Source organism: Geosmithia morbida (genome assembly GCF_012550715.1).
Source record: "Geosmithia morbida isolate 1262 chromosome Unknown scaffold_26, whole genome shotgun sequence".
In the NCBI taxonomy this organism is placed as follows: Eukaryota; Fungi; Ascomycota; class Sordariomycetes; order Hypocreales; family Bionectriaceae; genus Geosmithia; species Geosmithia morbida.
The window spans coordinates 263,017-290,957 of record NW_023336213.1 but is presented as its reverse complement, the minus strand read 5'-3'; the positions used below and the strand labels follow the sequence as shown (position 1 = coordinate 290,957).

Sequence of the window (27,941 nt, the reverse complement as noted above, 5' to 3'; positions counted from 1 at the left end):
GCCGACGGCGCTAGCAACTGCCGATAAACGAGCGAAAAGTGTGGAGTATCGGGGGCTTTGGCCGGTGTCATAGGGCCGGTTTCGATGATGCTATCCACGCAAGGGTTGAACTATCATTCGTCTTTCTTCGCTAGAATCAGGGCAGAACCCTTGGCCTTTCAATCTCGCCATATGATGTCTGGTCTCCTTCCCACTGGCAGTAGCCGCATCACCAGCACTGTTCTACATGTTCTACATGCTCTACATCAGGATGAATACTACCTTTGAGTAGGGCACGATGGAATTTGAAGATTGCAAATACGAACTGTTGGTAAAGTTGAAGAGGTAGCTATCCGAAAAGGGGTTGATTTTGGCGAGCTCTCCTCTATCGGTGTGGCATTTCACACAGAGACTTGGATGTATGAGAAATCTTTAGCCTCTTTTCTTTCCGTTCCTCCTGCTCCTCCTTGTTCATAGTTCATGATTGAATTTTATAGCGTGTATGAGTGCATCTACGCTCATTGACAGTGTGGAATGTGGCGTGTGGGACCAGGCAAGTTCATCTTGCGGTTGCAAACATTCCAATGCTCGACCATGTTCGACAGAAGAATAAGATCCCCAGAATTCACCTTTCATAGGCGATACCGGAACCCAAAAGCAATCTGAGACTCGCTAGGGCCACTTGTCCCAGCATCCTCCCCACGCTCCAGTTTGGAGTTCTCACGGCGCAGGTGTATTCTAGTGGCCGCTGCGAACCCGATAGCCAGCCCGGTTGCGGCAACGTTAACGATGAAGGCTGTCAGATAGCGCGGAGAGCTATAGTACAGGTAACTACACCAGATATTTGGAGTATTGGCCAATGCATTGATAAGAGCAATAGCATTGGCTCGTTTGGCTGCTGGCTGGTTCAGAGTTCCGGTGATCCAAGACAGCGTGACGACAGCAGACGCATAGAATGAACCGGGAAGCAGCATCATGGCAGTGTAGCGGGCCGCAACGTTGACGGTCGAGACGGCGATGATGTTGGCCACGAGAGTGACGACCAGAGTGACGGATATGTGCCAAAAACGCTCTTGTACCCGATCGGAGTGAAAGCCGTTTACGAGCATGCAGATGACGCAGAGGATGAAGGGGGGCGCGGTCAGGAGATAGGTTCTGGTGCGGTCATAGCCGAGGCCACCGACGACGCTGGGGAAGAAGTTGACGACTGCTCCGACGATATACGTCTAACCCAACGTATTAATTATAGAGGGGCGGATGCTCAGGGCCTGGGGGACTCACGCAGTACAGCACACCCAGCAACAGCCAGGTCTTGACATCTTTCACGGCCATGACAAATCCCTGGTACGCAGTGATCTCTTGCGAGTCGTCAGCCTGGCCCTGGTCCAGGGAGAAGTTCCACTGGATCCATTCACACTCGATCGTTGAGAGGCCCAGTATCTTCTTGTTGGAATTCGGTAGGACGAGCGCAAACAGCAACGCAAGGCCAACAGTGGCAACGCCCTCGATGAGGAATAGCTGTGAGATGGGATGATCAGTTGAGGGTCCCGATGTACACGAGAGGCGCATCCTAGACACATAGACTTGACCCACCCATCGCCAGCCTTCTATGCCATGGACATCATCCAGGTTCAGGATCGCAACAGCAAAAAGACCACCGAAGGCATTTCCCAGCTGCGACCCACTGTACAGGATCGCGGTGCGGAACGCAAACTGCTTGCGTGTGTAAAACATGGACAGGAAGTACAGCGCTCCGGGGAAGAATACGGCTTCAACGATTCCAAGCAGGACGCGGGCAACCAGGAGTCCGGCAAAGTTGTGGACAGCTGCCATGCAGGCCGAAATGACGCCCCAGGCAGCCATGCCGAGGCAGATGTATGTACCAGGCCATGAGATACGGCCGGCAATCATGTTGGAGGGAACCTGCATAAGGACTGAATAGGATCAGTAGCGTAAACGTCGGTGTCTCACGGTATCATGCCACGGCATACCTACTGTAGCCACAGAAGAGGATGCTGACGGATGTCTGGTACTGAACATCTGTCAGGCCCAAGTCCCCTTCGATATCTGCCAGCTTGGCGCTGGCAATATTCTGACGGTCCAGGTAATTGAGGATGTACATGATGACGAGAACGGGCATGATGACAATATCCATCTTGGTGGTGGCCTTGCGACCGAGGACCTGACGATCGGCCTCGGTCAATGAACTGATGGATGCCGGCATGGCGATGACACTCACACCGCTGGCCTCCTCCAGCTGTTCCGACGCCGCGACTTTCCGGTCCATGGTGGTTGCTGCGGTATCTACAGCACGGATAGATGTTGTCGAAAGAGAGGGGGAAAGGCACGGATTGGGAGATGACGAGAATGGAACAGCTCGGCTTTTAAGACCAGACCTTGACGTAGAGTGACGTCCATATCTCCCCTTAAACTCCGGTTAGCTATGCGCTAACTCCAATTCCCCAGGGTCAGATATCCGACCCCATGGGGAGAGACCTTCTTCCGCCCTATTACCCCAGACATCCAATACCCCGGCCCGCAAAAACGACATGAGCATCGTGATGGCTGGACGAGTAGATGACGCACAGTGTCTCGGTTGCGCGTGGGGGTTGTCTGACATCCCACTGTGGGGGAGATTGCTTGATTCCAAGGTTGTGGAGGGCCGGAAAAGCATACCAGACGCTTTTGCATCTACGTTTACCTAGTGGGCCGGGACTACATGTACCGAGTGCTGCTGAATCCTGCACTCGTGCCGAGCACATCGGCTATGGAAAGGATTGGCTGGTCAGTTGGACGTATGAATATGCCTTGGCTTACAGCAATGCAGCACCGTATTCAGGCCCAAGGTCTGGCTTGAGATTCTTCATCTTCCCATCCGACAGGCTCCAGGTCGCCATCTGGCATATGCAAGTCAGAGGGAAAACTCTACACGATGACGTCTGTCGACGGAGCTGAAGTTTCTCGCCATTCAGACGAGACGTCATGCTGGATTGTCATACACGGAAAGGTTTGGGACGTCACTGGTAAATACAATGCTTGAGATGTGACCCCAAAAACATGATTTAGGGCCAAGGACTAATTTGACCTCTTCCCAGATTTCCTGCATGAGCACCCAGGCGGAACTGGTGTCATCCTCAAGCGTGCCGGTCGTGATGCTACAGAAGCCTACGACGAGGTCCACGATGCCAGCCTCATCGAAGAGACACTCCCCGCAAAACGTTGTGTTGGACGTCTGGCGGATGGCACACTTATAGGGAAGGAAGAGACAGTAAAGGAACCACAACCAGCGACATCTCCGATACCACCCCTCAATACTATCATCTCCGTCGGCGACTTCGAAAGGGTAGCAGCCCAATATCTGTCTTCTGCCGGCTGGGCATACTACTCCTCCGGTGCAGATGACGAGTTGAGCATTGCGGATGCTCGCCGCCTCTTCGGCCGCATCACGCTGCGGCCCAGAATCCTCCGACCGGTGGAGCCCGTCTCGGCCGTGACAGATATCTTGGGATATCACTCATCGCTTCCCATTTATCTCTCCCCGACGGGCCTAGGCAAATATGCACACAAGGACGCAGAGAATATCATCGCTGCCAGCGCTGGAAAGGAAGGAATCATCTACTGCATGCCAACGGGCTCATCGCACCAAGCCATCTTCAACTCTCGGGTGTCCTCCGATCAGCCTCTCTTCTTTCAATTGTATTCCAATCGGGACCCAGAACGCTCAAAGGAGCTGATTCGCAAAGCCGAGCGCATGGGTGCGGCAGCCGTGTTCGTGACGGTGGACACGCCTGTCCTTGGAAAGCGCGAGAAAGACGACAGGCTACGGGCGGCCGAAGGCGATGACACGCTAGGAGACGATGCCGGCGGCGTGGCCAAGGTGACCTCGCTCAGCCTCCTGAACCCCCTGTTGACGTGGGAAGACCTGAAATGGATGAGGGATACGACCAAGTTGCCTATAGTATTGAAGGGTGTCCAGACAGTAGAAGATGCCGTCATGGCCTACGAGAGTGGTGTCGCCGGCATTGTGCTCTCCAACCATGGCGGACGGTCGCAGGATACAGCCCAGTCCCCCATCATCACGCTTCTTGAGATCCGACGATACGCACCGCACATCTTAGATCGCTCCTCACGACACCGATTCCAAGTATTTGTTGATGGCGGGGTGAGGAGGGGCACCGATGTCGTGAAGGCGCTCGCACTGGGAGCCACGGCAGTGGGCATCGGACGACCGGTCCTCTACTCCATGTGTGGCGGTTACGGTGAGGCAGGGTTACGGAGAATGATAGGCATCTTTCGTGCGGAAATTCGGACAAATATGGCACTGGCTGGGGCTGCAAACGTGGATGGGTTGGTGCCGCAAATGGTCAACAGTGAGAGGGCTGAGAATGAGGTGTCGAGGCGTGTTAAGCTATAAGATGATGATATCTGCAGACAGCGGAGCGGCTCTGCTAGACAGTACAGTCAAAGGAACAGCCGCAAGTTCATGGATGCCCATCGAACTCGGATAACCCAACTCTCAGTACTATGCTAGTGTCGGCGAGCTTAGAGAGAAGCATTCAGCTTTCCCGCAGACTGCGCCAGCGTCAGACGCATATTTATCGCCGTGAGAATAGTATAAATCGTCTCGACAGTAGGAATGGGGATTCTCAATTCCCTCCCCTTGCGCACAGGGTATCCGAGGATGATATCCACCTCCATCGGCCTTCCGTTGTCAAAGTCCACCTTCATGCTGCTGTATATCGGCGGCATACTCAATATCTTTCCCAACAACTTATCGACGAGGTCGTACTCAATCGGCACATCCAGTGCCTTTGCAACGTCAATGACCTCTCTCATCAGCCTGCGTGTCATTGGCGTCGCTTCAACGGATGAATTGAGCCAGCTGTGTGTGTCCATGAGGGTGAGCGTGGTCAGCGAGTTCCACGCCGCATTCCACACCACCTTTTCCCAGCGCTGAACCTGGATGTTGGGCACGACCTGGAATACGGTCTTCCCTCCTGCTAGGAGGGATGCGAATCGTTCGAGGTTCCGGTTGTCAAGTGCCGAGTCGCCGTGCTTGTTCTCGAACAGGCCGACCTGCAGGTCTTCCGACGACGTGTGCGCAACGATACCGGGCTCTGTCTGTTTGGCCCCGACCCAAGTCTATGCTAAGCGTCAGCCGCTCGGAGGCTTAGGCCTGACGAAGGTTCGGTCCCGTCTTCACATACAACACCTGAGATGATGGTGGCGGTCGGGAAGGCGGCTCTGAATGGCTCCTCATTCCCCACGCCATTCTGGATGATCGCGATGGTCGTCTCCCTGTCGGAAACGCAGGACGCGATCTGGGAGGGGACACTGGCCTGGTTCAGCGCCTTGTGGGCACAGACGATATAGTCAAAGGTGGTGGCTGCCTCGGCGGCTGTCCTGACCACTATTGAGAGTAATATTGCTTGGGATCAGCTCGGCTCATTCTCCATGTCCATTGGGGTCGCAGTACCTCTGTACGGCACCACGCGGTGCTCGCCATGGTTTTCGCTAGTGATCTGTATGCCGTTTGCCTTCACAGCCTCGTAATTCGAGCGTGCGACGACTGTCAGGCGCACGTTCTCATTGCGGCTGATGATGAATGCGTAGAATGAACCGATTCTATGATGCAGGGCTCAGCTTTGCATGAAGATGATCAATCGGGAATGCAGTCAGCTATTCGTGGTCAGCACTTACGCCCCAAGTCCGTAGAGGAGCACGTCCAACTTTTGTGTCGCCATGGCCGAGACTTTCACGCTCCCCACACGGTTCTCCTACAATCTCCGAAACACAGGTCCGGTCAGATATGAGAGATCTTCGTGTGGTCTTCATAAAAGTGAGGGTGGGATGAGCTGTCGAGAAAGCCGTCTGTGACGTCTTACGGCGTATACATGAGCTGCGGGGAACAAAGGTACAGAGGTCCAACTAAGCCCGCTCGGCGTCGGTTCAATGTTACGTGAACTGCTACTCCGATAGGAGGGAGACCTGCCTGGGAACTGATGATATGTACTGCATTACCGACCTTGATCTTCCGTCTTTGTGAAACACTTCGTACGTTCGATGTCATCGACGCCCTTTCATGCCTGACTAACGTACAACGGAGCACCCGGGAACGTAATGTAAGTCTACAACTCTCCACGCGTTACATGCATGGCATACGACTTTCCGCCTAATGACATCCAAAAGAATACTGATACTCCGTACTCCGTTTCCGCCTTCCCTGTTTTCCCCCTCATTGGTATTGTGGAGAAGCTGCGGAGAAGCAGGCAGGGGATCGGATAAAGGCCTCTCGGGTGCCGGAAAAGAGAACCGGATTGTCTTTAACACTCCCCAGACCCTCCATTGTGATCTTCCATCGGCTTTCATCTCGAGATCGTATCGGGTTTGCCAAATATAACGGAAACATACGACGGTTCGGATATAAGAAGTATGCGGCAAGTTTCCGACACACCGGAGATACAAGGGTGGTCTGCCACCGGGCTCCTGGAGGGTGGTCATTTACCAAAGCGACAAAGGAAGGATCGACATGTTCGTACGCGAGTGAGTAGAGCCTGTGACAGATGCAAAGGGTAAATGAAACGTGCAAGACTTCTTCTTCGTCGTGAGAGATCCGAAACTCATACACTTCACAGGCGTAAGACTAGGTGTTCCGGAACTTGGCCCTGCACTTTCTGCGCCCGAATAAAGCTCGATTGCCAATTCACGGCTGCATACCGTCGTGGCCAGGTACCGGCCATAGACCTGAATCCAGAAGCGTCCATCACTACAGATGCTTCGGGGGACGATGTCTATTCGCAATCCCCGTCCGACTTCAGCCCAGGTAACCGTCCGGGGCGAGAGCTGGTAGATGACCGGCCGCCTTCGAGCAGCATCGGTTCCTCGATATCAGCGGACCACCATGCGGACGGTCCAACACCACCCCTGACCCAGAGCGATGCGACTCAGATATCTGCTGATCCCGTACGGTATGGCCATCATCCCAGATACCGCGGGACTAGCACGCTAGAGCATTCAGGTCGCAACTCCCCCGAACAGAATCAGACGGACCAGCAGGGACACTATGTCGGGCCAGCATCAGGTGTATCGTTCTTGCTGCGCGTGCAGCGCACCCTCCAAAAGCATGCATACGGCCCATCCAGCTCATCGACATTCACATTTGGTGATCTGCCCCTTCCAGGTGACAGGTCGCCCTTCGCTATCCTCCCGCCAAGGACGCAGGCGCATGCCATGGTGAGGAGGTACTTCGGCTTCGCCGCAGCTACGAACCACTTCCTTCATCGGCCGACTGTAGAGGCATGGCTCGAGGAACTCTACAGCACCGGTGGGGCCATAAGGGAACGGCGTGGCGCTCGAAGCCGGGTAGCCCTGCTGTTCATGGTTTTCGCCTTTGCAATCAACTACGGACATAGCGATGTGCCGGATGAAGGCGTTGCTCTGTCCACCTCTGAGGCTTCTGAGACAAGGTATCTTGGACCGTCCGTCTGTCGCTGGAGTCTGTGTTTTCCGAGATGATGCTAACGTCCTCTCGGTGTCCGCTATTACTCCGTGGCGGAGCATCAGCTCTCCATCGAAAAGGGAGAGACAAGCCTGACAACCGTGCAGGTGATGCTGGCGCAATGCTTCTATCTCCTCGCACAGTCCCGTCTCAACCACTGCTGGACCGTGTTCGGGACCGCGTCGCATCTGATGCTGGCATTAGGCATGCACCGCAAGTCCCGGGGCAGCCTCCGGGGTGCCAGCCCGGTGGACTGCGTCGAGATTGAATGTCGTAAGAGGACATTCTGGTGTGCCTACACCCTGAACACGTATCTCAGCGATATATTGGGGCGGCCCATGACTTTCCACGACGACGACATTGACCAGGACCTACCTCTTGACGTGGACGATAGTCAGATCCAACCAAGACAGGTAGTCCAGCCCGAGATCAGGGGTCCTTCGACGATGTCGGCTTCGGTGGCGCATCATAGGTATCTTATCTCATCATCCACCCATACAGTCGCCTAAATGATCAATCATCTCACTCGACAATCAGGCTGTCACAAATACAAACTCGAATTCTTCGGAGTCTATATGGAATCTCGACCCCTTCAACTGAGAGACACTTCGAGCTGGCAGACGATTTCACGGATAAGCTTGACAGATGGCGCGAGGACATTCAGTACCTCTTCGATGCAGATGGCGATTCCTCCATCTTTGTCAGGCTGGTACTCCGACAACGCGACGTGCTACGACTGACATTCTGGCACTCTAGGGTTCTGGTACACAGACCCTTCTTGCTCAAGACATTCGCCAACCTGGCGGGTAACAGTCATGGCGATCGACTCCTCTCATCAAGACAGCCTGAACTCGAGCGTAACGTTCAGCACTGTCTGGATGCGGCCGTCCACATCGTTCAGCAGATTGACCGCATCAATGCGGCCGGTCACCTGTACAGCACTCTATTTGTATGCTCCTTCCTGGAACCCTCTTTGCTGCTGATACGGCTGACAACGATTCCGCTCCCAGTCCATCCCCTACTACGGATTCAGTGCTGTCGTCGTTCTCTATGTCTACGCCATCCGACAAAGGACCGAGTTACCCCAAACCTACTTGCAGTATTTCAACGACGCATCGCATTGCCATGCGCAGCTCGAGAGAATTGCTAGTAAGGGATCCATGATGCACCGCTATGGGATTGTACTGCAGGAACTTCGCGTGGAAGTTCTTCGGCACAATGCCTACCTGGCATCCACGGCCGCGCCTCATGCAGCCGGGTCAGAGCATTCTTTCCATGGCTCGGGCATATCTCCTTCCCCGTCTCATCCACAAGGTGGGGGCGAAAACTCCGTCGCTGTGGGAGCTGTGAATCGGCATTCATGGGATGAAGCTCTAGGTGATGGCTTGACATTATTCTCCGACGTCGGGCTCGATGCCGTCGATACGCTGGGTATGGCGGGATGGGGTCAGTTCGACACCCTCGTAAGTCTACATTTTCCTTGAATGAGAAGAAAGAAGAAGAGTCTTTTGAACCCTGATTAATGAGACCCAGATCTCCGGCAGTATTGGCCGACTGGATCCTTCATTCTTCGAAGGAGTGCCAGGCAGGGACCTGGTCAACAGCTCGGGCCTTGCCGAATGGTGAGATGGGCTGTTGGTCCTTAAATCGCCCTGATACCAGGTGCCGTATCGGGACCTCGGTCGTATGGGAGTTCGGCTCTTCTCAATGTATTACATGGTGGCTCCGAGTTGACCTATATTAATCCAAAGTGCGCTATGGAAACCTACGAGAATACCAAATCAAGCCACCGAGTACACGAGCTTCTGGCCAGACATGGCATGTTTCCGGATATGGTTGACGCCGTCAGCAACACCTTCCCAGCCGCCTCCCGAGATCTTAGCAGGGTGTGTCTGGACAAGGCCACGGTCCAAGAGGTCCTGAACAGCAGCAAATGCCTTGGCACCAAAGACACGATCAGCAGGACGCTCCTCACGTCCGTACTCGCCATCCAGAGCGACGGTCCGACCAAAGATGGTGAGAACCATGACCCAGGATGCCTCAACCGTACGTGCGCGGGTCTGGGCAATGCTGCCACGATAGGGCTCCAGGGCAACATAGCGGCCTCCGGCACGACTCATGGCCGAGTAGCACAGCTGAGTGGTGTCGGCCTGGGAAACGCAGTCAAGAGCAAACATCAGCTCTCCATCGGTGTAGGCCTTGATGTCGTCAGCACAGGTCGGGCTGCGGTAGTCAAAGGCCTTCTCAGCACCGAACCGGTACACGAGGTCGAAGCTTCCGGGGGAGCACGTCGTTATCGGACGGAGGCCGGCACTGCAATGAGTCAGCTCGAAATTATGGGTTCAGAGAGGTATGGATAGAGACATACAGTCTCAGCAGCTGAATGGCACGAGTGCCAGTAGCGGTCGCGCCTCCCGAGACGAGAACGAATTCGCGGCCCTCACGGCTCTCATCGTCGGCGGGAACGCCAGCGCGGAGCTGGTCCAGCGACGCAGGCACGCCAAGCTCCCGGAACAGGCTTAGGGACGCCGTGGCGACACCAGTTCCAAAGGTGGCGCCCTCCTCGAAGCTCATGGTGTCGGGAATCTTGAGAAGGAGGTCTGCACAAGCTCCGACGTATTCTGAGAAGGCACCAACGTCCGGAATCAGCTTGTTCATGCCATGAACCAGGCCGGCCACGCGGTCGCCCACGGCAAGCCTTCCGCTCTCGGCAGCCTTGGATCCGAGAGCCACGACGGTGCCGGCGTAGTCGTATCCGACGATGGCACCGACCGCGGCGCTGTAGTCCAGCATCTTGGCATCGGCAGGGTTGATGGCAACGGCTGCCGTCTTCACGATGGCCATGTCGGGGGTGAGTTCAGGGAGGAGGACGTCATCCTTCAGGCCCAGCTCGCCGCGTCCCAGGGCCACGAGGGCTTTTTGGGTCTTGGGGAGAGCGGCCATCTCTTGTTCGTGCGTTGGGAGGGAGGTGATGCGCAGCTTGAATGGATACGTCTTGCTGATATGAGGAGCCTTGTGCTGAGTTGTATCCTGAGCTAAAGCCCAAAGAAATGGATGGGACGCGGAGGTGTTTTCAAGTAATCACTGCAGCCGAGGGAGTGACGACGTCGCACGTCAATGATATCTGTCGTTATGGGGAACGCCAACTGTGGCAGGACGGTGTCACGCTGCGGACCTCGTGTACGACATAAGCTGCTTCGTATCCGAGGTCAACCTCGATGGATGCTTAAGTAGTTTCGAGAGAATCGACATGCGCCGACGAGCTCACTTAAATTAGTTAGTAGGCTAAGTCGCCGTGGAATGGACGCCCTCCATGCCGGACCTACTAATATCGGTAAATGCCGTCACCTCTATCAAGTCGGCGATTTTACAATACATCTGCTCCTCTACTTCGCTCTCTTGGAACTGTATCAGATAATAATAACGAACTTCACAATACGAGTTCGTATCAGTACCAGCTCGGTCGGCCATTAACACCGGCCCAATTAAAAATGAAAATAAAAAAAGTCGGAATAATTCGCCGAACGACGCGGCCCCACTCCGACCGACTTACACCGGGTCTTGTCCGCCCGCAATCCCGACACACAAAACGACGGTCATATTCGTAGCCGAAAGTCGCATGACAGCGGCATCCTCTTTCAACACGCCGCTTTTCTTTCTAGGCCTATACACTAATAAGACGATGCAGCTGGCACTCAGACTCACTGTGAAGTCTCACAGTACATGCATGTACCCTCTGCCAGCGACTCCCATGCGATAGATCTGAGCGACCCGTAGCGCCTGGTCTGAACCCCAAGCCAGCCAGTCTTCCCTACCAAACGTATAATAATCTCCTGTGCTTTTCGGCCCATCTTCCTTTCTCCCACTCCGGTCTTGCGCTGCATTGATCCCCTCCATGAGAAGGAACGGTATTGTATAATACGTTAAAAACAAGACACGATTCGTCGCCACTATAGGAAACCCCATTCACGATGACACCTGCAGAAGTTCGACATTGAGCTGACTAATCCGAACTATGAGATGGAACTCACTGGACAGATGGGTGTCAAACCCGTCGACTTCAAGATGAAGGTGCGACGCCGCCAGGGCCGCACGCTCAACCTCGGCATCCCCGGTGGCGGTGTTTCGGCTCGGGAAGGCCTCGGCCGTGTATCAGCCTCGGAGATGAAGGTGGACGGCCATGCAGGAGATGAAGCAGACACGACATTCCGCAAGACACTCAAGGCTGTTTCTGTCCTTGTAGGAAGAAACCAGGAAACTTGCGAGTCTCTCGTCTCGGATTTCTCCTCCCTCGCTCCCCGCTCCGGCCTCGGGGTCGCCCAGGTGAAGGAGATGGACTCGGCCGTCGACTCCCTGTCGACGGAGATGCCCACTCTCATCATCACACCACCGTACGAAGGCCGCCCCACAGACAACGCCAAGAAGTTTGTCGCGTGGGTCGAAGGGATGGCAGCACAGGGGAAGAAGCTACCTGAAGGTGTCGAGTTCGCCGTCTTTGGTGCGGTAAACAGTGACTGGGCTCACACGTTTCACCGCATCCCCAAGCTGGTCGGGGGCCCTTGTCAAGATTGGGGCTAAACGCATAAAAGAGGCTGGCTTCAGCAATGTCAAGCGCGATCTCTTTGGGCCCTGGGAGGCATAGAGCCAGAGCCTGTGTGTCACGATTTCCGGTGAGAGCAGTGCGATTGGCAAGATTGGGCGCGAGGAGCGTGCTGGTGTCGACGTTGTCATCGAGAATGCCAACTCTGTCAAGGTCACATCTCAGCAAGGACCCGGTGGTGAGCCCATCCTTCTCGCGACTGTCGTGGCCCATCGTGAGCTGGCTGCTGCTTCTTCGTTCGGAGCTTCGAAACGTCATATTGACCTCCGCCTTCCCCTCGGCACCACATATCGATCTGGCGGCTGCGTCGTTGTGCGGGGCGAGAACTCGGCTGCGATCGTCTCTCATGTCATGAAGCGATTCAACCTTGGGCCCGAGGACGTCATGAAGGTTCCATCCAGCACCAAGACCTTCCTCCCTTCTCAGCCCATGGCGATTACCGAGTTCCTCAAGAGGAACGTTGAGCTGGCTACGCCCATCACAAAGAAGCAGCTGAGCATCCTCGCCTCGTGGGCAGACCGTGACCGCAAGGAGAGCTACCGTCTCGGGTTGATGCAGGAGGACTACATCTACCAACAGCTCTTGGATAGGAGGTACTCGCTTCTAGATGTTCTCGAGGACGTCCCCCGTCTAAAGGTGCCCTTCGGCGTGTACATAAACCTTCTCGTCCCCCTAGCGCCCCGTACATACTCCATCTCCTCATCGCCCATGGACCCCCACAGCCTGGAGGGCTCGGGCGTTGTTGGCCCTGCCGTCTCTCTGACATTCGACCTCCTGGAGAGCCCCGCAATGAGCGGCCACGGGACCTTCCAGGGAGTTGCGAGCTCGTACCTTGCCAGCCGCAGCACGGGCGACCGTGTTTTCTGCCAGGTGTGCAGGGCCAACGTGCCATTCCAGCTCCCGCCCGACCCTCAGGCCCCCATCCTCATGCTCGCCGCCGAAACCGGCATCGCTCCGATGCGAGCCTCTGTCCAGTAGCGTGCATCTGCCAAGACTACGGGGAATGTCGAGCTGGGCCCCGCTCTACTCTTCTTCGGCTGCCGCAACCCTGCGGATGACTACCTCTACCGGGAGGAGTTTGAGGCGTGGGAGAAGGACGGTATCGTCGAGGTCATCGCGTGCTTCTCTCGGCCTGCTGACGGTCGAAAGGGGGAGTACGTTCAGTCGCGACTGTGGGAGGCGCGAGATCGTGTCTGGTCATCGTTACAGGAGGGCGCAAGGGTCTATATCTGTGGCAGTGCGGCTAGGCTGGGCATGAGCTCTACCGAGACTTTCAGGAAGATTTGCAGAGAGAAGACGGGCAAGACTGAGGTGGAGACGCTTGAATGGTTGGAGAAGATCAAAGACATTCAGTACATCAGTGATGTCTACTAATGTCGAGCGAGTTACTTGGCACTCACATCGTCTGTTGTTTACTTTTCTTTTTTTGTCAAGAAGCTGAAACTCAATCTGCTATCATGTCGAGATACCAGATGATATGCATCAAGTCCAGCAATGTCCCAAAACATACATCCCCACCTTCTTCCACCTGCCCATCTTCTTTCTAGCTATGGGGACCGGAACGGCGCGCGACCGAACGTCTTCTTGCTTTGTGTAGTCTACGAATGATCATACGGCGATATTCCTATTTTTTCCCCTCCAATATTGTCCGACGATGCAAATTCAGGCTGTCTGATAAGGTAAGAAGGAGAAGAAATAATGTTTATTCCGGGTATATTGGAGAGCTACACGTCGCTTCTATATGCCATGTGTGGTCTGATATAGTGACGAGGCACTCTCTGAGAGCATGAGCGCGCGATGGACGTCTACTTCGGTGACCCAGGGGCTCCTCTAGGTTTCTGCTTCGTATAGAGATAAGCACAGGCTCCGATATTGTCTGCAATGATTGAAACACAAAAAGTGCCGTTCGATCGAATTCGCCGAGATGGTCTCACGGTTATAATCACCGAAGTATGTACGTCAGATCCGATCTTACGGGGTCTACCGACGGACCTTTCCTTGCTGAAAGTTGTAGGCATTCTACTGGCCGAGCTTACATCCTGGCTTGGGAAATTGATACTCTACAGCGCAATTAAGAGGCGCATTCTGCCAGGTATTGAATGTACATGTCCCCTTTCACAAGTCTCCTGGAGCTCCCTGCTCTCCGAGCTTATTGTCAACATCTCGAGGGAAGTCGAATAATCGTGCATCTATATTCACCATGCCAGGAACAATCGAGTTACCTCTCGTCGACCTCGGCCCATACCTGAACCCCAAGGCTCCTGGGGATAGGGAGAAGGTCGTGGCCGAGGTGCGCGAAGCCTGCTCCCAGTTTGGCTTTTTCCAGGTCAAGAACCACGGCGTGCCCATGGCTTTCCAGAGAGCCCTCCTGGAGAGCATTGATGAATTCTTCCAGAGGCCCAGGAGGAGAAGATGAAGCTGTCTTTTCTCAACAGCCCCGGTCGCAGGGGCTACGAGTGCTCCGGTATGACCTGCGTGAGGGTGATGCGCTCCCCGACTCTAAGGAGGTACGTTGGCAGGACCTATATTCGAAGACGTTCTCGATACGATGTGCAATTATTCGACTGCCAATCTCAGTTTCCTGAAAACCCTATCTGATGGCATCAAGGCTTTCTACATCGGCCGCGAGGACCCCGTCGTTGAGCCCTCGGGATTTCACTGCTCCAACGTGTGGCCCGACATGGCCGAGCAAGACTTCCACGATCCGGTGTGGCAGTACTACGAGGACAGTGGAAAGCTCGGCCGTACAATCTGGGAGATCCTCCTCGAGGGTCTCAACCAGCCTGTCTCCGTCATGGACACCTTTTCCAAGCGCCCCATCGTTCAGATGAAGATGATCCGCTAACCCGAGGCTGACAAGACTCTCGAGGGCCAGTTCGGCGTCGGCGCCCACAACGGCTTTGGCGGCGTCACCGTCCTCCTCCAGCAGCCCGGCCGCGAGGGTCTCGAGGTCTGGGTCGAGAGCGAGGAGGCATGGCTCCCCGTCCCGTCCCTGGAGGACGTCTACGTCATCAACTGCGGCGACATAATCATGAAGTGGTCCGGCGGCGTTTACATGAGCGCCAGGCACCGCGTCGTCAACAAGGATGACCACGAGCGCCTGTCGTTTGCCACCTTCTGGCACGGTGATGTCGGCGCCTCCAACCCTCTGGACCCCGACGCGCCGCGCGAGACGGTGGGGCAACTTCTCGTGAAGCGCTTTGGTAGCTAGCTGTCCCTCGACAAGTCTGTGTTCTCAAAGGTTTGAGGGAGCTTGCGAGGATGGGGGGCTTGGATACTGGTACGGGATACCGAACAAAGACTTGACTCGGATGGCTTATGCTGCACCTGTTTACTTTCATGTGTTCTATTCAACAGTCCAACGTTCCAAAAATCAGATGTTCTATACTCTAATTCCTTGTACTCTCCCACTCTATATCCCCATCGATACGCTCGAATTCAGACGGCTGGGATAAATCCATCGACGGAAGGCATAGGGCTTGTGTCGGCGGTGTAGATGGGCAACTCGTTCATATACGATATTCCTGTCGCTTCTTGTTCCTCAAGAAATTGTCGAACACCTCGTCGACCTAGAGGAGAGCTGATTAGGACGAGAAATCGAGAAGAGGTTCTATCGTGGATCGACGTACTCTGTAATGATGCATCCACCCACTGTTTGCACTCCATCTTCCAGAAATACGCTCATCTATCTCACTTGAAGCGTCTAGCCTTGGTGAGCGAGAGCGGAGATCCTTCTCAACCTTTGCGAATTCATCGAGTACTTCATATAAAGCTTTGTAATGCGGAGAGCGAACGTCGTCGAGGATCCGGAGCGCCTCGCCGAGCGGTCGGCCCTCCTCTGCAGCCCAGCTGACGGCCCGTCCCAGGACATATGCGTCCTCGAGCGCAAAGCCGGCACCGGCCCCGAACGCTCCTGAAAGGGGGTGCGAGGCATCGCCGATGAGAGCTATGCTGTCCTGGCTGACGACGGTGTCGATGCGGGAGCCCGCAAAGTAGTCGTACTGCTCTACGTAGGTTGCCAGCCCGAGGAGTCTCTGCATCGGCGTACACATCTCGGAGAAGAGGCTGACAAAGTGCTGCAGATTGCCCTTCTTCCCCCAGCTACTCCGCGCGTCGCCGTCGGGCTCCTTGACGGAGCAGGTGATCTCCCAGTCGTCTCCACCCAGAGGGCAGGTGTAAGCCCATTTTCCATCCGTGCCGTGCCAGAAGATGGGCTGTCGCGGCAGCCCGTTGATCTTGGAGGCTTCGGATGCACTCACGAGGGTGCGGTAAGCCGTGCTCCCCGTGTATCCGATGGTGTAATCTGGGAAGGCGAATCGACGCACGACCTAGCCGAGATGTCAGCTAGCAAGGTATGGAGGCGTCGGCGACGAGATCGATACTTACAGATCTGATACCGTCAGCGCCGACCAAGAGGTCCACGTCGTCGCTGTGCCCGTCCTCGAATTCGATATGAACCTTTCCAGAGGGGAGGTTCTGGACCGACACAAGTTTGCGGCTAACCCATATACGTCCCTCCTCCACCTGACTCCGCAGAGCATTCTGAAGCTTGGCCCGGTGAATCCTGCACGCATCCTGATGAGGGGGGACGCTGTGTCCTACATCTCCAATCTTGACGAGAACGCCTGTCCTCCCGTTGCTGAGCGCATCACGAATGATTGTCAATTATCGTCGCGAACGTGTCGGCGTTGAATCGAGGATGGCCGGCCTACCGGTGCTCTGTTCTGTGGCCCCCCTCCGGTCGGAAAAAATCGTCGGGTTGAAGGAGATGGGCGGCTCCGAATGCCTCCAGCATCCTCCAGGTCGTCGGCTGTAGCGTCAGGCCATTGCTGATCTCGCTGATCTCGGGCTTCTTTTCATAGAGATTCCAGTTCACGTTAGGGATGCGTGACAACGCTATGGCTGCGCCGAGTCCAGCAGGGCCGCCACCTATGATGGCGACGTTGAGTGTGGCCATTGCATGTGCTGGAGGGGAGATGACGACGGAGCTATGAGAGAGCCCAGTCACAGCAACGCAGATGACGATGCGAGCGTTAGTTTCGAGAGCGCAGGAGTGCCGACTGTGGCGATACACTATTTGTAGGCCAAATGACACCTCATCTCAGCCTCTACTTTTGCCGTTGTGGAATCAGGAAGTTTGGTGGTTTGATTCCTTGAATGACGAATATTTGGAGATTGTTTCGCCATACTTGAAGTAACACCACTCAGCCAACCAAGAACGACATATGAATCGGCAACGAAGGCCCTATTCCCGCAATGACAACCCCGTCAATGGATATCCATGCATGCCAATAGTCTCTCTCGCCGTTCGGCAGCATTATGCGCATGCAGACAAGCCCCAAGCCCTACCTAGCTTATCATGCCTTGCCAATCTGTATGAAATATCACACCAGCAGCCTAGTTCTAGTTTAGCACCCATGAGATTCACCACAAGCCGCGCTGCCGTCTGCGCATAAGACCATCGGATAATAATACTGCGAAGGATACTGCGAATGGTGGGGGTGCTTTCAGAGGTGTCGCCATCGGTGTCTATCGCCTATGCTTGCCTCATCTCTCGCTGCTTCCCTATTCAATTTCCTGATCATGGCGGCCATACTACGGTCTAGATTCCAGAGCTTCGGTGCTCCGTATTGACTAGGGTGCAGACACATCTGGCTGCGAATCGCCAACTGCTCATCACACGCATGTTCTGCCGAAGGGGAGGGGGGAAGGACATCTCTTCTTCTATAATGTCACGATGGCTAGCTGAGATATCTACCCTTTCCCGGTGTGCCGTGTCAGATGTCCTGATTGGCATATGCCGTCAATCCATCACGACCTCGGGGTCAGGACAGTCCAGACTAACACGGCGTATAAGCCCTCTCTCCCTCTCTCGCGAAGACTCGCCATCTGACGTATAGTCCAACGTCGACAGTCATGCTAGCTCGATGTTGGCAAGTGAACAAACGGCCCTCCCGTTCCCCTCATTCACGGGATTTATGAGCACGTAGTAAATCCGGCGCTATCAACGGAGCATTCCGCGACGTTGGCAACAGATGACGACTTATTGGCAAGCAAGCACGAGTAGACGACAGCAAGTCAAAGTTAATCATCAATATTGGCCGTCGTATCTTTATCTCCTGATTGTCTCCTCAACCATGTCCACTGTTCACTCCACGTCCCCCGCACCACGACAGGCTTGCTCTTATATCCGGACGGCCCAGACGTGGGATACCAGCTCTCGTCCCAACATCTCGGGTTCAAGCTTCCATCCTCCGCCATGGAATCCGCCGCGGGAAGAGAGGTATACCCAGTGAAATGGTACCGAGGAACGACCCTCTCCGCCTTCCTCGTGGCCGCCACGGCGTTCACCTGCCCCGGCGTCTTCGGTGCCCTCAACGGCATGGGGGCCGGGGGCGGAGCTAGCCCGGACATTTCCAACGCCGCCAACGCCATCGTGTTCGGTGTCATCGCCGTCGGATCGCTCTTTGCGGGTGTCATCTGCAACAGGATATCGCCCAGGTGGACTCTTGTCGTATGTGCCACAGCTACCGCACCGAGACGAGACCATAGGCTGACTTATCCTTCCCAGATTGGAACTCTGGGATACGCGCCCTACGCAGCAGGCTTCTACGTAGTCGACAGCTACGGGCAGGATTGGCTCCTCCTCTTCGGCGCCGTGACGTGCGGCCTGGCAGCGTGTTTCCTGTGGGTCGCCAGCGGCGCGATATTCATGGGCTATTCGGAGGAGAACCGCAAGGGTTTCGCCAGTACGTTTTCCCACCATCACCACCACCACCAACTCATAGACATCCATCCAGGGTTCTAAAGACCGGTGTGTAGCTGCCCTGAAATTCATGTTCCAGAACCTCGGCGCCTCGATAGGCGGCATCGTCAGCCTCGCCCTGAATGCGGACAAGAACTACCGCGGCTCCATCACGAAGGCAACCTACGTTGTCCTCATCGCCATCATGAGCGCCGGCCTCCCCTTTGCCCTTTCCGTCCCGCCCGCCGACAAGGTGCAGCGCAGGGACGGGAGATCCGTCGACCTTCGGAGCGACCAGACCATCGCGGGGGAGGTCAGGATCCTGTGGCGCCTGGCCAAGAACCCCACCGTCGTGGCCCTCGTGCCCCTTATGCTGTACTCGCAGTGGTTCCTGAGCTACCAGTGGCAGTTCAACTATGCGTACTTCACCGTGCGCAGCAGGGCGCTCAACTCTATGCTCTTCTACCTGTCGGGCTTCTTCGCGTCGTGGCTCCTGGGGCAGTACCTCGATTACCGGGACTGGCAGCGCAGGACCAGGGCTCGCGGCGGGTTCATCATCATGTTCGTGTCTGTCGGCGTGTCGTGGATCATCGGCCAGGCCGTCCAGGTGAAGTATGCCAGAGAGCCGCCTGCCTTGGACTGGGCGGATGATGGTTTTGGTCTGGGCTGTTTCGTCTTTGTTCTGTGGGGTGCTTCAGATCCGATGTGAGTGTTTTCTTCTTTTCTCTCTCTCTCTCTCTCTCTCTCTCTCTCCAGATCTTCTCCTTTTCTTCGTGGGTCTACCGACCTCGGTACATGCTAATATGACGAAAGTGTCACCACATACAAGTACTGGCTAGTCGGCAGTCTGACAAACAACGTCAACGAAGCGGCATACCTAGCCGCCCTCATAAATGCGGTCGGTTCTATCGGTTCCACCTTCGGCTTCGTCGTCGGTCTCAAGAATGTGCCCCTAGTTGGCGCCTGTGCCATCAACTTTGCTCTGTTCTTCCTTTCCGTCCCCGGCGTCGCGTGGGTGGCTTACACAAAGGTCGCCAACACGTCTCACGGGACGAGTCTGACCGGTCTCGTCGTCCAAAGCGGAGAGTACCAAGGAAGTTCTGGTAACGATACAACAATGGAGACGGAACAGGTTGTCGTTGCGGACACTAAATTGTAGGTGGGAAATACGGAGGGATCCCGTATATCTGCCTATGGCTTGTGGGCTGGTTACTTACCGGTGCGCCCTCAGAATACTATTATATACAATATCCTGGGAACCATAATATCCAAGATGAGAAGTAAAGAAGAAGAAGAAAAGTGCAATCACACCAATACCGTGGTCCCTCAGTCGTCTCCAATGATAGAGTCTGCGTATTCTTGCTCATAATAATCGAGACAATCCACGTCGTCGCCGTCGTCCTCATCATCGTAAAAGACGTCTTGCCTGGCGTCGTTCATCTTGGCCATCTGAGCCAGGATGTGTTTGCTGTTCGGCTTCATAGCAGCCCACACCCTCGGGCTCACGAGGACGGACGACGTGTTTGCGCGGTCACCCACTTCCGACGCAATCCTGCACTTTATGTGGCATAGTTGACGCCCAGCCGTCTCCCAGGCAAAGGTGTAGTTTCGTCTGTAGAAGGCGAAGAATGTAAACGACGCTTTGAACAGGTTCCATTGGCTGAACTGGGCCGACCAGTCATCATCCTTTCCATCCTTGGCCTCTTGCAGCTTGTCCAGAGTCGGGTTCCGACTCCACCTCTCGTTCATGCCGCTGATGGCTTCATGCTGTCGGAGGTGGGGGGCAGGCGCAATCTCCAACCACTTGGTCCAGGTTGCCTTGATGAATCTCTGATAGGGCAGACCCGCCACCTGATCCTTCCTCATTCTAGCTTTGGTGCAGTCCCATTCATCGAAAAGGGCTTGAAGCTCCGTGCGCAGAGACTGGCTTAATTCTTTCCACAGACCGCGGTCCATACGCATTTCTACCTCGTTGGAGACGCTGGTGAGATCCCAATCGAGGACAGTATCGTCTTCGCGTCCGAGAGCTTTGGAAAAGGCTTTGTTTGCTTCCATTATGGGGCCCTGGGCAACTTCAAACTTCAGATAGTCTAGGATATGCATATCCTGAGGGCGCTTGTTGTTCTTGGTGTCGTCCATCGTCGCATTCTTGTACTCGGGCTTGTCGTAATCTCCATGCTTTTGAAGACGGTCTTTGCGAAATCTTTCCCAGGCTGCATCGGTAAAGGTTGTGCCCGCTTTTGCCTGGTCGACTAAGTTGCTGAGAAGAGATCCCATGACTATAGCTTCTTTGCTAGCGACGGACTTATCATGATAGCAGAGTTTCTCCTTGTATAGGGTGCATATGCCCAAAAGTGATGGCCTCATTGCCAATGACATGGTTCTCTGTCGAAAAATGGCCGATGCGGTATCCACATCTCCCGAACAGTCGTCCAACAACTCCGTGAAAGAGGTGCTTACCTTCTCCAAGTACCCTTCCGCAACGAAATCATATTCCGGGGGGTGCTGAGGCTCATTTTCAAAGTTGGAAACAATATCTTGGTCCCAACATACCCAGGCTTTATCGCCATCGTAGTCTCCTCCGGAAAGAAGGTCGGCAAGCGGGTAGGGCCCGAGAGTGGGGAAGATGACAATGTCCTTCAGTTTTCGAAGCTCCGGCTTTGAGACCACGCGCACCTTTTGGATGTCGCTTGGGAAATGCGCCGGCAGCCGAGCGACAAGGACATCCATGCCCTCTAGAAGCGTGTCGGAAAAATCCCCGGCCGCGAACTTTTCAGAGAATGAAAGATGTATCTCGCCAGGTTGCAGGACGTGAGCAAAATCAGCCGCCATGTAAGCGTAGGTAGAGCATGGCACATGGATCTTTTGCTTGTTCTGGAGGAGGGTCATCTGGGACTCGTGCATCTCCCATATAGCCTCCCTCACGTACTTCATCCGAGGCTGGAACCCGCTCGCGAGAAGGGTTATCACCGCTTCCGACTTTGAGTTCGGCATTCCTCCAATGTATTGGACGCAGTCATGGGTCTGCCGGTCAACGGTCCTGACTACACCGTATCTGTCCATGAGCAAGATGTAATTCAGGGGATCGTCCAGTGCCCGCATTTGCTGATCTAGTTCCTCGGTTATTGTCGTCATCAGGTGTTTGCCAACAACCCTGCGCATCTTCTCGGGGTCTTTAGAGCGAGCCTCTAGAATGAGGATGACCTGCTGGTTGAGGTACGCTGTCGAGAGCTTTTTGGGCCATCCAATCACTTCAAAAGTTCGATGATGCACGTCGTCGAAGGGGCACGCAAACTTTCTCTGGGATGGATATGTCTTGATCCAGATATCGTCGCTAGAATCGAGTGGATCTATGATCCACAAGCCTTTGGCGCTTCCAATTCTTCCTTGGAAAGCGCTTGGGGTGTCGGCTGGGTGTGAGTCAGGCCTTATGCAGTACCAGATCTTTTCAGCGAGGCCCCTCGACATAGTCCCTACACCATCATTCATGACCTTCTCCCCACCGTCCGGGTATGGGAGCAGGTCACTCGAGCAATGCGTCATCTGATGCTTTTCGAGAACGACGGTTGGTATGTTTCGGCTAAGGCCTAGATATATGTAAGACATCTTGGTCATGATATGATAGAGATACCAGAGAACGTACTGAGTGAGATGCGCGAAAAGAGTTTTGGGATCGCCTGCCCAGCTGAGTCTCCGAGGGCGACAGCCCATTGGAGAAAGTCAGCGTACGAGAGCTCGCTGCGTCTTTTCGGATCCTCTGCTTCTTCCAGCGTTGGGAAGCCCCTCGGCCGGAATTGATAGCCGTTTACCGAAAAGAACGTTACTCGCTGTACTGGGACTCCCTTGGAGGTTGCGACCGTACCAAGGTCTTTGACCCTTTTCTTGTCATCCCTCACAAATATGGGGAGCCATGTGCGGCTGAGAAAGTCATGGTGCTGTCCACTCAACCACTGAGATAGCGCCTCCAGTTCTGCTTCCTTGACGGCTTTCTTGACATTCAGCTGCCTCGGTGGTAAGATGAGTTCAAAGAATCGATCGGCTCCAAATCGCCTGTCCAGACGGTGCCCGCGCTCCAGGCCAAGCGGCCGCGGCTTCAACTTGAAGGACTGCGCTTTGCCCACAGAATGCCGTTCAAGCTCTGCAACCAAGATGACACTTTTGTCGCCTGTCTTGAAGCTATGCATAGCGGCATTCCACGCATCCATATCGCTTGCAGCCGGAAGTTCCTTGCCGCAAAAAAGTGGGTGCTTCTCAATCATAGACATGAATTGATCCCGGTCATGCCACCAGGACCCAGCTGGCCCAGGGTCGTATTCCAAGTCGAATTCTCGCAAATCAACACCACAGTGGATAGCAATCCTTGTCATCTCCCAAGTGATGGCTAGGGGGGCGTGATCCAAGCAAGCAGGCGACGGAGCTGTAGACGCGAAGTCAGAAAGCGCAGACGCACAGCATGTTTACATATGCCTCTGAATACTCACGCCAGATGCTTCGGAGCTGCTCGTTAAGCTCCTTTGCCAACAATGGTAGAGAAAGTGCCTGCGTTATGAAGCTTGAGGCAGTGCTGGGCCCACGCTGCATCCTTGACGTAGTGGCAACAGTACCTTCCACAGCGCCATTCCTGTTCATATCGAAGGAGACATCGAGGGCTTGCCGGGTAGCAGAAAAAGGTACATAACCATGACTAGAATTGAACGAAACGACTTGGCTCTCCCATTTCGGGCTCGGAGCTGGCGAGTATACGGTGACCCCTGAATCACTTGATGAACTGCTTGACGAGTCCACGGCAAGCGAGCTGCGACATTGTTCCTCTACCAGCGGGGGGGCACTAACAGCCTCCTGCGATGGCAGGGGTTGACTTGACCTGAATGGGATCGAGTCGAGAAGGAACCCAGGTTGGTTGCGATGACTCTCGGGCTGGTTGAGAAGTCGCTTCCTGGGTGTTGCCGGGCCATCATCCCCGTCATTCTCGGGGGCTCTCTTGGAATTTTTGACGACCGGCGAGTCATTCAAAATGTCACGATCCAAAATGTCACGAAGACACTTGCGAAGAGCGGCCCGCTGTGTGGGGCCACGGGAAGGGAGTGGGGTGGCTGCCGCTTCGCTGAAATGCCGACGGATTTGCGTAGCTTCTGATTCAAAGCATTTCAAGCAACGGTCCAGATCATTCTGGAAGTAAAGTCGATGGAGGCGAGAGTATATTATGTCATTCTCATGTTCTTCTTCTGACCGGCGCTGTATTCGCCTCTTGCTTGGTGACAACATCACATCTAGAGGCGTGATACGTAAGCCATACTCGTCGTTCAGGGACCAAATACGATCCTTCAACTCGTCCTCGACCAGCCGTTGACTTCTGATCATACTGGCGCACCGTGGCTGGGGCTCAGCGGTCCAGCACACTAAACGGCCACGCAATAACGGGTATTTGTGGGACGATGATGACGAGATATCGACTCTAGGATGAAGAAACGTTGTTTTCTGCGTCAAGCAAACGTCACTAGCGTCATCTGCTGGTGTACACGCATGAACGATTGTTTATATTGAAGGTAAATCGAGAGTGTAGAATCGAAGGCAAAAAGCGGGGTCACAGACGGGAAAGCGCATAGTGTCTATAATTATCACGCACTATGTGATACAGCCGTTATCGGCGGCACGCAGACAGTGCGACACGGAGTAACATTTATCCGGAAAGATAGAATGCCGAGCACCAGCAACTGGCCGAGATTCTCCCGTTCCCCTCCCACCTTTCCCTCGGCATTCGGCATCGTTCCACCTTGCATCCGCCAACACAAACATTTGCACAGGTCGGGTGCACACGACACGAGCTTTGGGGAAGCGGTGAAGTTTTGCTTGGTTTTCCTTCTGAAACCAGAAGAATATTGGAACTGGTGCTTCCCGTGGTGGGCTCCCCTCTGCGTCATGGCCGACGACGATCAACCGTTGGAGGCTGGTGAGCATGTGTCATTCGAACAGCTGACGCCCGAGGAGGCCAACCGTATCATACACTCTCACCGAAAGGTCCGCTATGGTGAGTTTCCTATGCTTGAAATCACCCCATACATGTTCCTCGGCATGACAGACCACCGAGGCCTAGTTTGATAGATCCTCGGCGGAGTTGACAAGACAGACCGGTGATCCCCCGGTTGCCCTATCCCCTCCCTTCCCCTCACACCCTCCGTCGTTGATATTTAATCGATATGGTACTGTCTGAATTGACTCTCATGGCCCCAGGGACTGCGTGTTGGCCATGCCGCCAACGCAAGGTCAAATGCGATAATAAGCATCCTTGTGAGAACTGCGTCAAACGCGAGCATGCTCAGCTGTGCTCCTACAAACCAAATCGTGGGTCCAATGCCGCCGGCAATAGCAGCTCCAGCACTGTCGACAGGACTGTCAGGAAGAGGGCGCGGTCCTTCTCTGACACCCGCGATGCCAACAATAAGCTGGGCAAGCGTGAGAGTTGGCCTCGCTCAATCGGTACAGCACACCATCGGCGGACGCTCGGGACGCTGCTTGAGACTGACGCAAATCCAGATAACTTGGAAGAGGGAGACGCAGCTGCCGATAGATATCTCGGACAGAACAGCATCCCAGCACTTCTCGGGGATCAATCACCGACGAGCAGGATGGATCGCGTCGATATACGTCAGGACGTCAGATCCATCCTCGGTCTAGACACATCGGCTCCTTTCCCTCTCATGTCGCGGGATCACCTCAACTCTCTGGCGCAAGACATTGCGTCCGAACTTCCCTCAGATAGGGATGTCATGAAGTAGGTGTGCGCCGCTTGACAGTGCGATGCTGAGACTGACACAGTCACACCAGGCTGTTCCGGACGTACAAGGAGATTCCCCAACCGTTCTGGGGGTTCGTGATTGACATAGACGACTTCGAGCTGAAGCTACTGCTGTATCTGGAGAACCGGTCGCGCAACGCCAAGGCTAAAGAGAAGTCGTCAGGACAAGTCACAGCCTCTTGGCTGGCTATACTGTTTGGCGTCCTCGCGGTGGGGTCACAGTATCACGAATCTCCCTACCACGTCCGCACACGAGACTCCCAAAAATACATGCAGATATCCTTTCACTTCCTTCGCCTCGGAAACTTTCTCCTCCGGTAAGATATGTCCCCTGCCGCTTCTCAGGCAAACTAAGCTGAACTATTCCAGACCCTCTTTCGACTCCATCCAAGCCCTTCTCTTGACCAACTTTGTCCTCCTCAACGACATGAAGGCCGAAGCCTCGTGGGCCCTCACCGGCCTGACATGTCGTCTAGCCCAGTCACTGGGACTGCATCGACCGAACCCGTACGAGGGGCGAGAGCAGACGCCGGATATGAAGTCGACGGATATGATACGGAGAAAGCTCTGGTGGACTTGCGTGTGGCACGACACATTAACGTCTCTATCATTTGACAGGTAAGGCCGAGATGCAATGTTCGCGGCAGTACATCATTAACGGCAGTGTTGATGCAGGGCGCCCATGACCAACTTCCCCAGTTGCTCCATCCCGGTTCAGTCAGACGGGTCGGAAAAGAGCCTGTCCTACCTCGAGACAATGTACCATCTGATAGGGATCATCTCCCGGCGCCTGAACCCAGATACCATGGCGGCAGCGACATACGCGCAGATCCTGGAACACTGCGAGGCAGTCGAGGTCCTCCGCACCAAGGCCCGCGTGCACATGCAGGACAAGGACAAATGCAAGACTGCGCTAGAGCGGCTGCAGTACTTCGCAATCCAGCTACACACGTCGTTTGTCATATCTGTGGCATGCCGGCCCGCTCTTCGCCGAGACCGCTTCTTCGACCCGGTACAACGTCGAACGCTAGCCAAGCGGTGCAAGGCCAACCTATCGGAGACGGTGCGCATGTTCCTGGCCATGCATCAGCTGTCGGTCATCCCAACGCGCACGTGGGCATTCACGTACCACGGTCTGTCGTCGGCGCTTCTCCTCGGCATCCTCTGCGAGACCAAGACGGACCCGGAGGTGCGCCAGCTACAGGGCGACCTCATCGCTGCCCTATCGGCCACGGCAGCAAAGGAGGCCTCGCCCGGTCCGGACGTGGCCACGACAGATAAGGATATTGAGCTCTCCGGTCCGCTACACAGGGCCCTCACGGCCCTGAAGAACATCTACGACCACGGGTCCATCAACGGGTCCAATCTCAAGCGCGAAGGCGACTCTTCCACCGGCGGCAGCGGCACCATAACGCCCAAGATCCCGTTCGGGTCGACCACCATGGCCGCCACCATGGTCGCCCAAGCCGGCGCAGGACAACAACAACAACAACAACAACAGCTCCGCGGCCTACCCTCGGCAGCAACAGCGGCCGATCCGCGCGAGAATGCGGCGCTAGCCATGGCGGAGATGCAGAATGGCTCGTCGCTGCAGGATCCCAATGGCAGCGCTTCTGCGGAACTCGCCATGCCGCCCCCGGACATGATCAACGACGACGACCTCAGCCAGATGGATCCGACACAGTACATGGCTCCCATGGATCTATACGATACCATATGGGGGAGTGAGTATAACCCAGGTCTCTCTCTTCCACCATTCCTCCATTGTTTTTTTTTTTTTTTGGGGGGGGGGGGGGGGGGGGGTTGTTTTCTTGACTCGTCAAAATGAAGGATGCTAACTGTCGCCTTTAGAATCGCTCGATCCATGGAATACCGGCGTTGACGCTATGAACTTCGACTTTCTCGCGCAGCCGCCGCCAGGACAGCCGCAGCAGCAGTTTTACTTTTGATCGATGAAGATTTTTTTCTTCTTGTCCTCGTCTATTGCCATTCAATATTCTGTTGTTTTATGACTAATGCGTCACGATGGGTCTGGGTGTTGGTTGTCGGCTTGTCCTCGATTGTTTTCTGGGTGTGGCGAGTATCGGTTTTACCAATGGGAAAAGTATCACTTGTTTGCGAACATGACAACATGTCAAACCGCTGTGTCTACTCATCGGTCTTTTGAATATCATTAGAGTATCAGTATCAGTCTTTGATAAAATGATGGGCAAGAGATGAGGAAGGCCAAAAAAAAAAAAAAAAACTCATATGCAGCGGGCAAGGGAGTCTTCATTTGTAGTAGAAATGATGACAATCGTCAGGGCTCTCTTCGATCATCAAT

At 54.8% G+C, this 27,941-nt stretch overlaps 11 protein-coding genes across 11 annotated transcripts; 6 read left to right on the top strand and 5 right to left on the bottom strand.

The window, feature by feature from the left end:
* Positions 1 to 611: 611 nt before the first annotated feature.
* On the bottom strand, positions 612 to 2,266 carry GMORB2_4864 (Nicotinamide mononucleotide permease; the record flags this gene model as incomplete). Its single annotated transcript, XM_035466838.1, has 4 exons — positions 612 to 1,205; positions 1,261 to 1,497; positions 1,573 to 1,913; positions 1,975 to 2,266. The coding sequence occupies 4 exons, from the start codon at positions 2,264 to 2,266 to the stop codon at positions 612 to 614; spliced, it is 1,464 nt and encodes a 487-aa protein (XP_035317997.1).
* A 645-nt stretch (positions 2,267 to 2,911) lies between these two features.
* On the top strand, positions 2,912 to 4,393 carry GMORB2_4863 (L-lactate dehydrogenase (cytochrome); the record flags this gene model as incomplete). Its single annotated transcript, XM_035466837.1, has 2 exons — positions 2,912 to 3,002; positions 3,075 to 4,393. 2 exons carry the CDS (start codon positions 2,912 to 2,914, stop codon positions 4,391 to 4,393), a joined length of 1,410 nt encoding a protein of 469 aa, XP_035317996.1.
* Positions 4,394 to 4,521: 128 nt separating this feature from the next.
* Positions 4,522 to 5,723, bottom strand: GMORB2_4862 (2-dehydropantoate 2-reductase; the record flags this gene model as incomplete). The annotated part of the gene is made up of 4 exons (XM_035466836.1): positions 4,522 to 5,121; positions 5,187 to 5,389; positions 5,456 to 5,604; positions 5,680 to 5,723. 4 exons carry the CDS (start codon positions 5,721 to 5,723, stop codon positions 4,522 to 4,524), a joined length of 996 nt encoding a protein of 331 aa, XP_035317995.1.
* Positions 5,724 to 6,508: 785 nt separating this feature from the next.
* On the top strand, positions 6,509 to 9,103 carry GMORB2_4861 (Fungal trans; the record flags this gene model as incomplete). The annotated part of the gene is made up of 6 exons (XM_035466835.1): positions 6,509 to 6,522; positions 6,615 to 7,461; positions 7,543 to 7,949; positions 8,015 to 8,426; positions 8,488 to 8,940; positions 9,011 to 9,103. 6 exons carry the CDS (start codon positions 6,509 to 6,511, stop codon positions 9,101 to 9,103), a joined length of 2,226 nt encoding a protein of 741 aa, XP_035317994.1.
* A 155-nt stretch (positions 9,104 to 9,258) lies between these two features.
* Positions 9,259 to 10,420, bottom strand: GMORB2_4860 (Zinc-binding dehydrogenase; the record flags this gene model as incomplete). The annotated part of the gene is made up of 2 exons (XM_035466834.1): positions 9,259 to 9,790; positions 9,846 to 10,420. 2 exons carry the CDS (start codon positions 10,418 to 10,420, stop codon positions 9,259 to 9,261), a joined length of 1,107 nt encoding a protein of 368 aa, XP_035317993.1.
* A 1,122-nt stretch (positions 10,421 to 11,542) lies between these two features.
* On the top strand, positions 11,543 to 13,451 carry GMORB2_4859 (NADPH-ferrihemoprotein reductase; the record flags this gene model as incomplete). The annotated part of the gene is made up of 3 exons (XM_035466833.1): positions 11,543 to 12,025; positions 12,120 to 12,962; positions 13,056 to 13,451. The coding sequence occupies 3 exons, from the start codon at positions 11,543 to 11,545 to the stop codon at positions 13,449 to 13,451; spliced, it is 1,722 nt and encodes a 573-aa protein (XP_035317992.1).
* An 826-nt stretch (positions 13,452 to 14,277) lies between these two features.
* GMORB2_4858 (Isopenicillin N synthase) lies at positions 14,278 to 15,288 on the top strand (the record flags this gene model as incomplete). Its single annotated transcript, XM_035466832.1, has 4 exons — positions 14,278 to 14,418; positions 14,525 to 14,584; positions 14,686 to 14,868; positions 14,938 to 15,288. 4 exons carry the CDS (start codon positions 14,278 to 14,280, stop codon positions 15,286 to 15,288), a joined length of 735 nt encoding a protein of 244 aa, XP_035317991.1.
* A 373-nt stretch (positions 15,289 to 15,661) lies between these two features.
* GMORB2_4857 (salicylate hydroxylase) lies at positions 15,662 to 17,064 on the bottom strand (the record flags this gene model as incomplete). The annotated part of the gene is made up of 3 exons (XM_035466831.1): positions 15,662 to 16,405; positions 16,464 to 16,716; positions 16,790 to 17,064. Coding segments are annotated over 3 exons (1,272 nt in total), but the record flags the coding sequence as incomplete, so codon positions are not given.
* A 1,272-nt stretch (positions 17,065 to 18,336) lies between these two features.
* On the top strand, positions 18,337 to 19,981 carry GMORB2_4856 (Ion channel regulatory protein UNC-93; the record flags this gene model as incomplete). Its single annotated transcript, XM_035466830.1, has 4 exons — positions 18,337 to 18,591; positions 18,649 to 18,826; positions 18,900 to 19,527; positions 19,636 to 19,981. 4 exons carry the CDS (start codon positions 18,337 to 18,339, stop codon positions 19,979 to 19,981), a joined length of 1,407 nt encoding a protein of 468 aa, XP_035317989.1.
* Positions 19,982 to 20,148: 167 nt separating this feature from the next.
* Positions 20,149 to 23,403, bottom strand: GMORB2_4855 (RNA-dependent RNA polymerase; the record flags this gene model as incomplete). The annotated part of the gene is made up of 4 exons (XM_035466829.1): positions 20,149 to 21,150; positions 21,283 to 22,409; positions 22,466 to 23,239; positions 23,304 to 23,403. 4 exons carry the CDS (start codon positions 23,401 to 23,403, stop codon positions 20,149 to 20,151), a joined length of 3,003 nt encoding a protein of 1,000 aa, XP_035317988.1.
* A 1,338-nt stretch (positions 23,404 to 24,741) lies between these two features.
* GMORB2_4854 (Fungal trans) lies at positions 24,742 to 27,567 on the top strand (the record flags this gene model as incomplete). Its single annotated transcript, XM_035466828.1, has 6 exons — positions 24,742 to 24,850; positions 25,054 to 25,594; positions 25,648 to 25,935; positions 25,988 to 26,236; positions 26,294 to 27,357; positions 27,470 to 27,567. 6 exons carry the CDS (start codon positions 24,742 to 24,744, stop codon positions 27,565 to 27,567), a joined length of 2,349 nt encoding a protein of 782 aa, XP_035317987.1.
* Between the last annotated feature and the right edge of the window lie 374 nt (positions 27,568 to 27,941).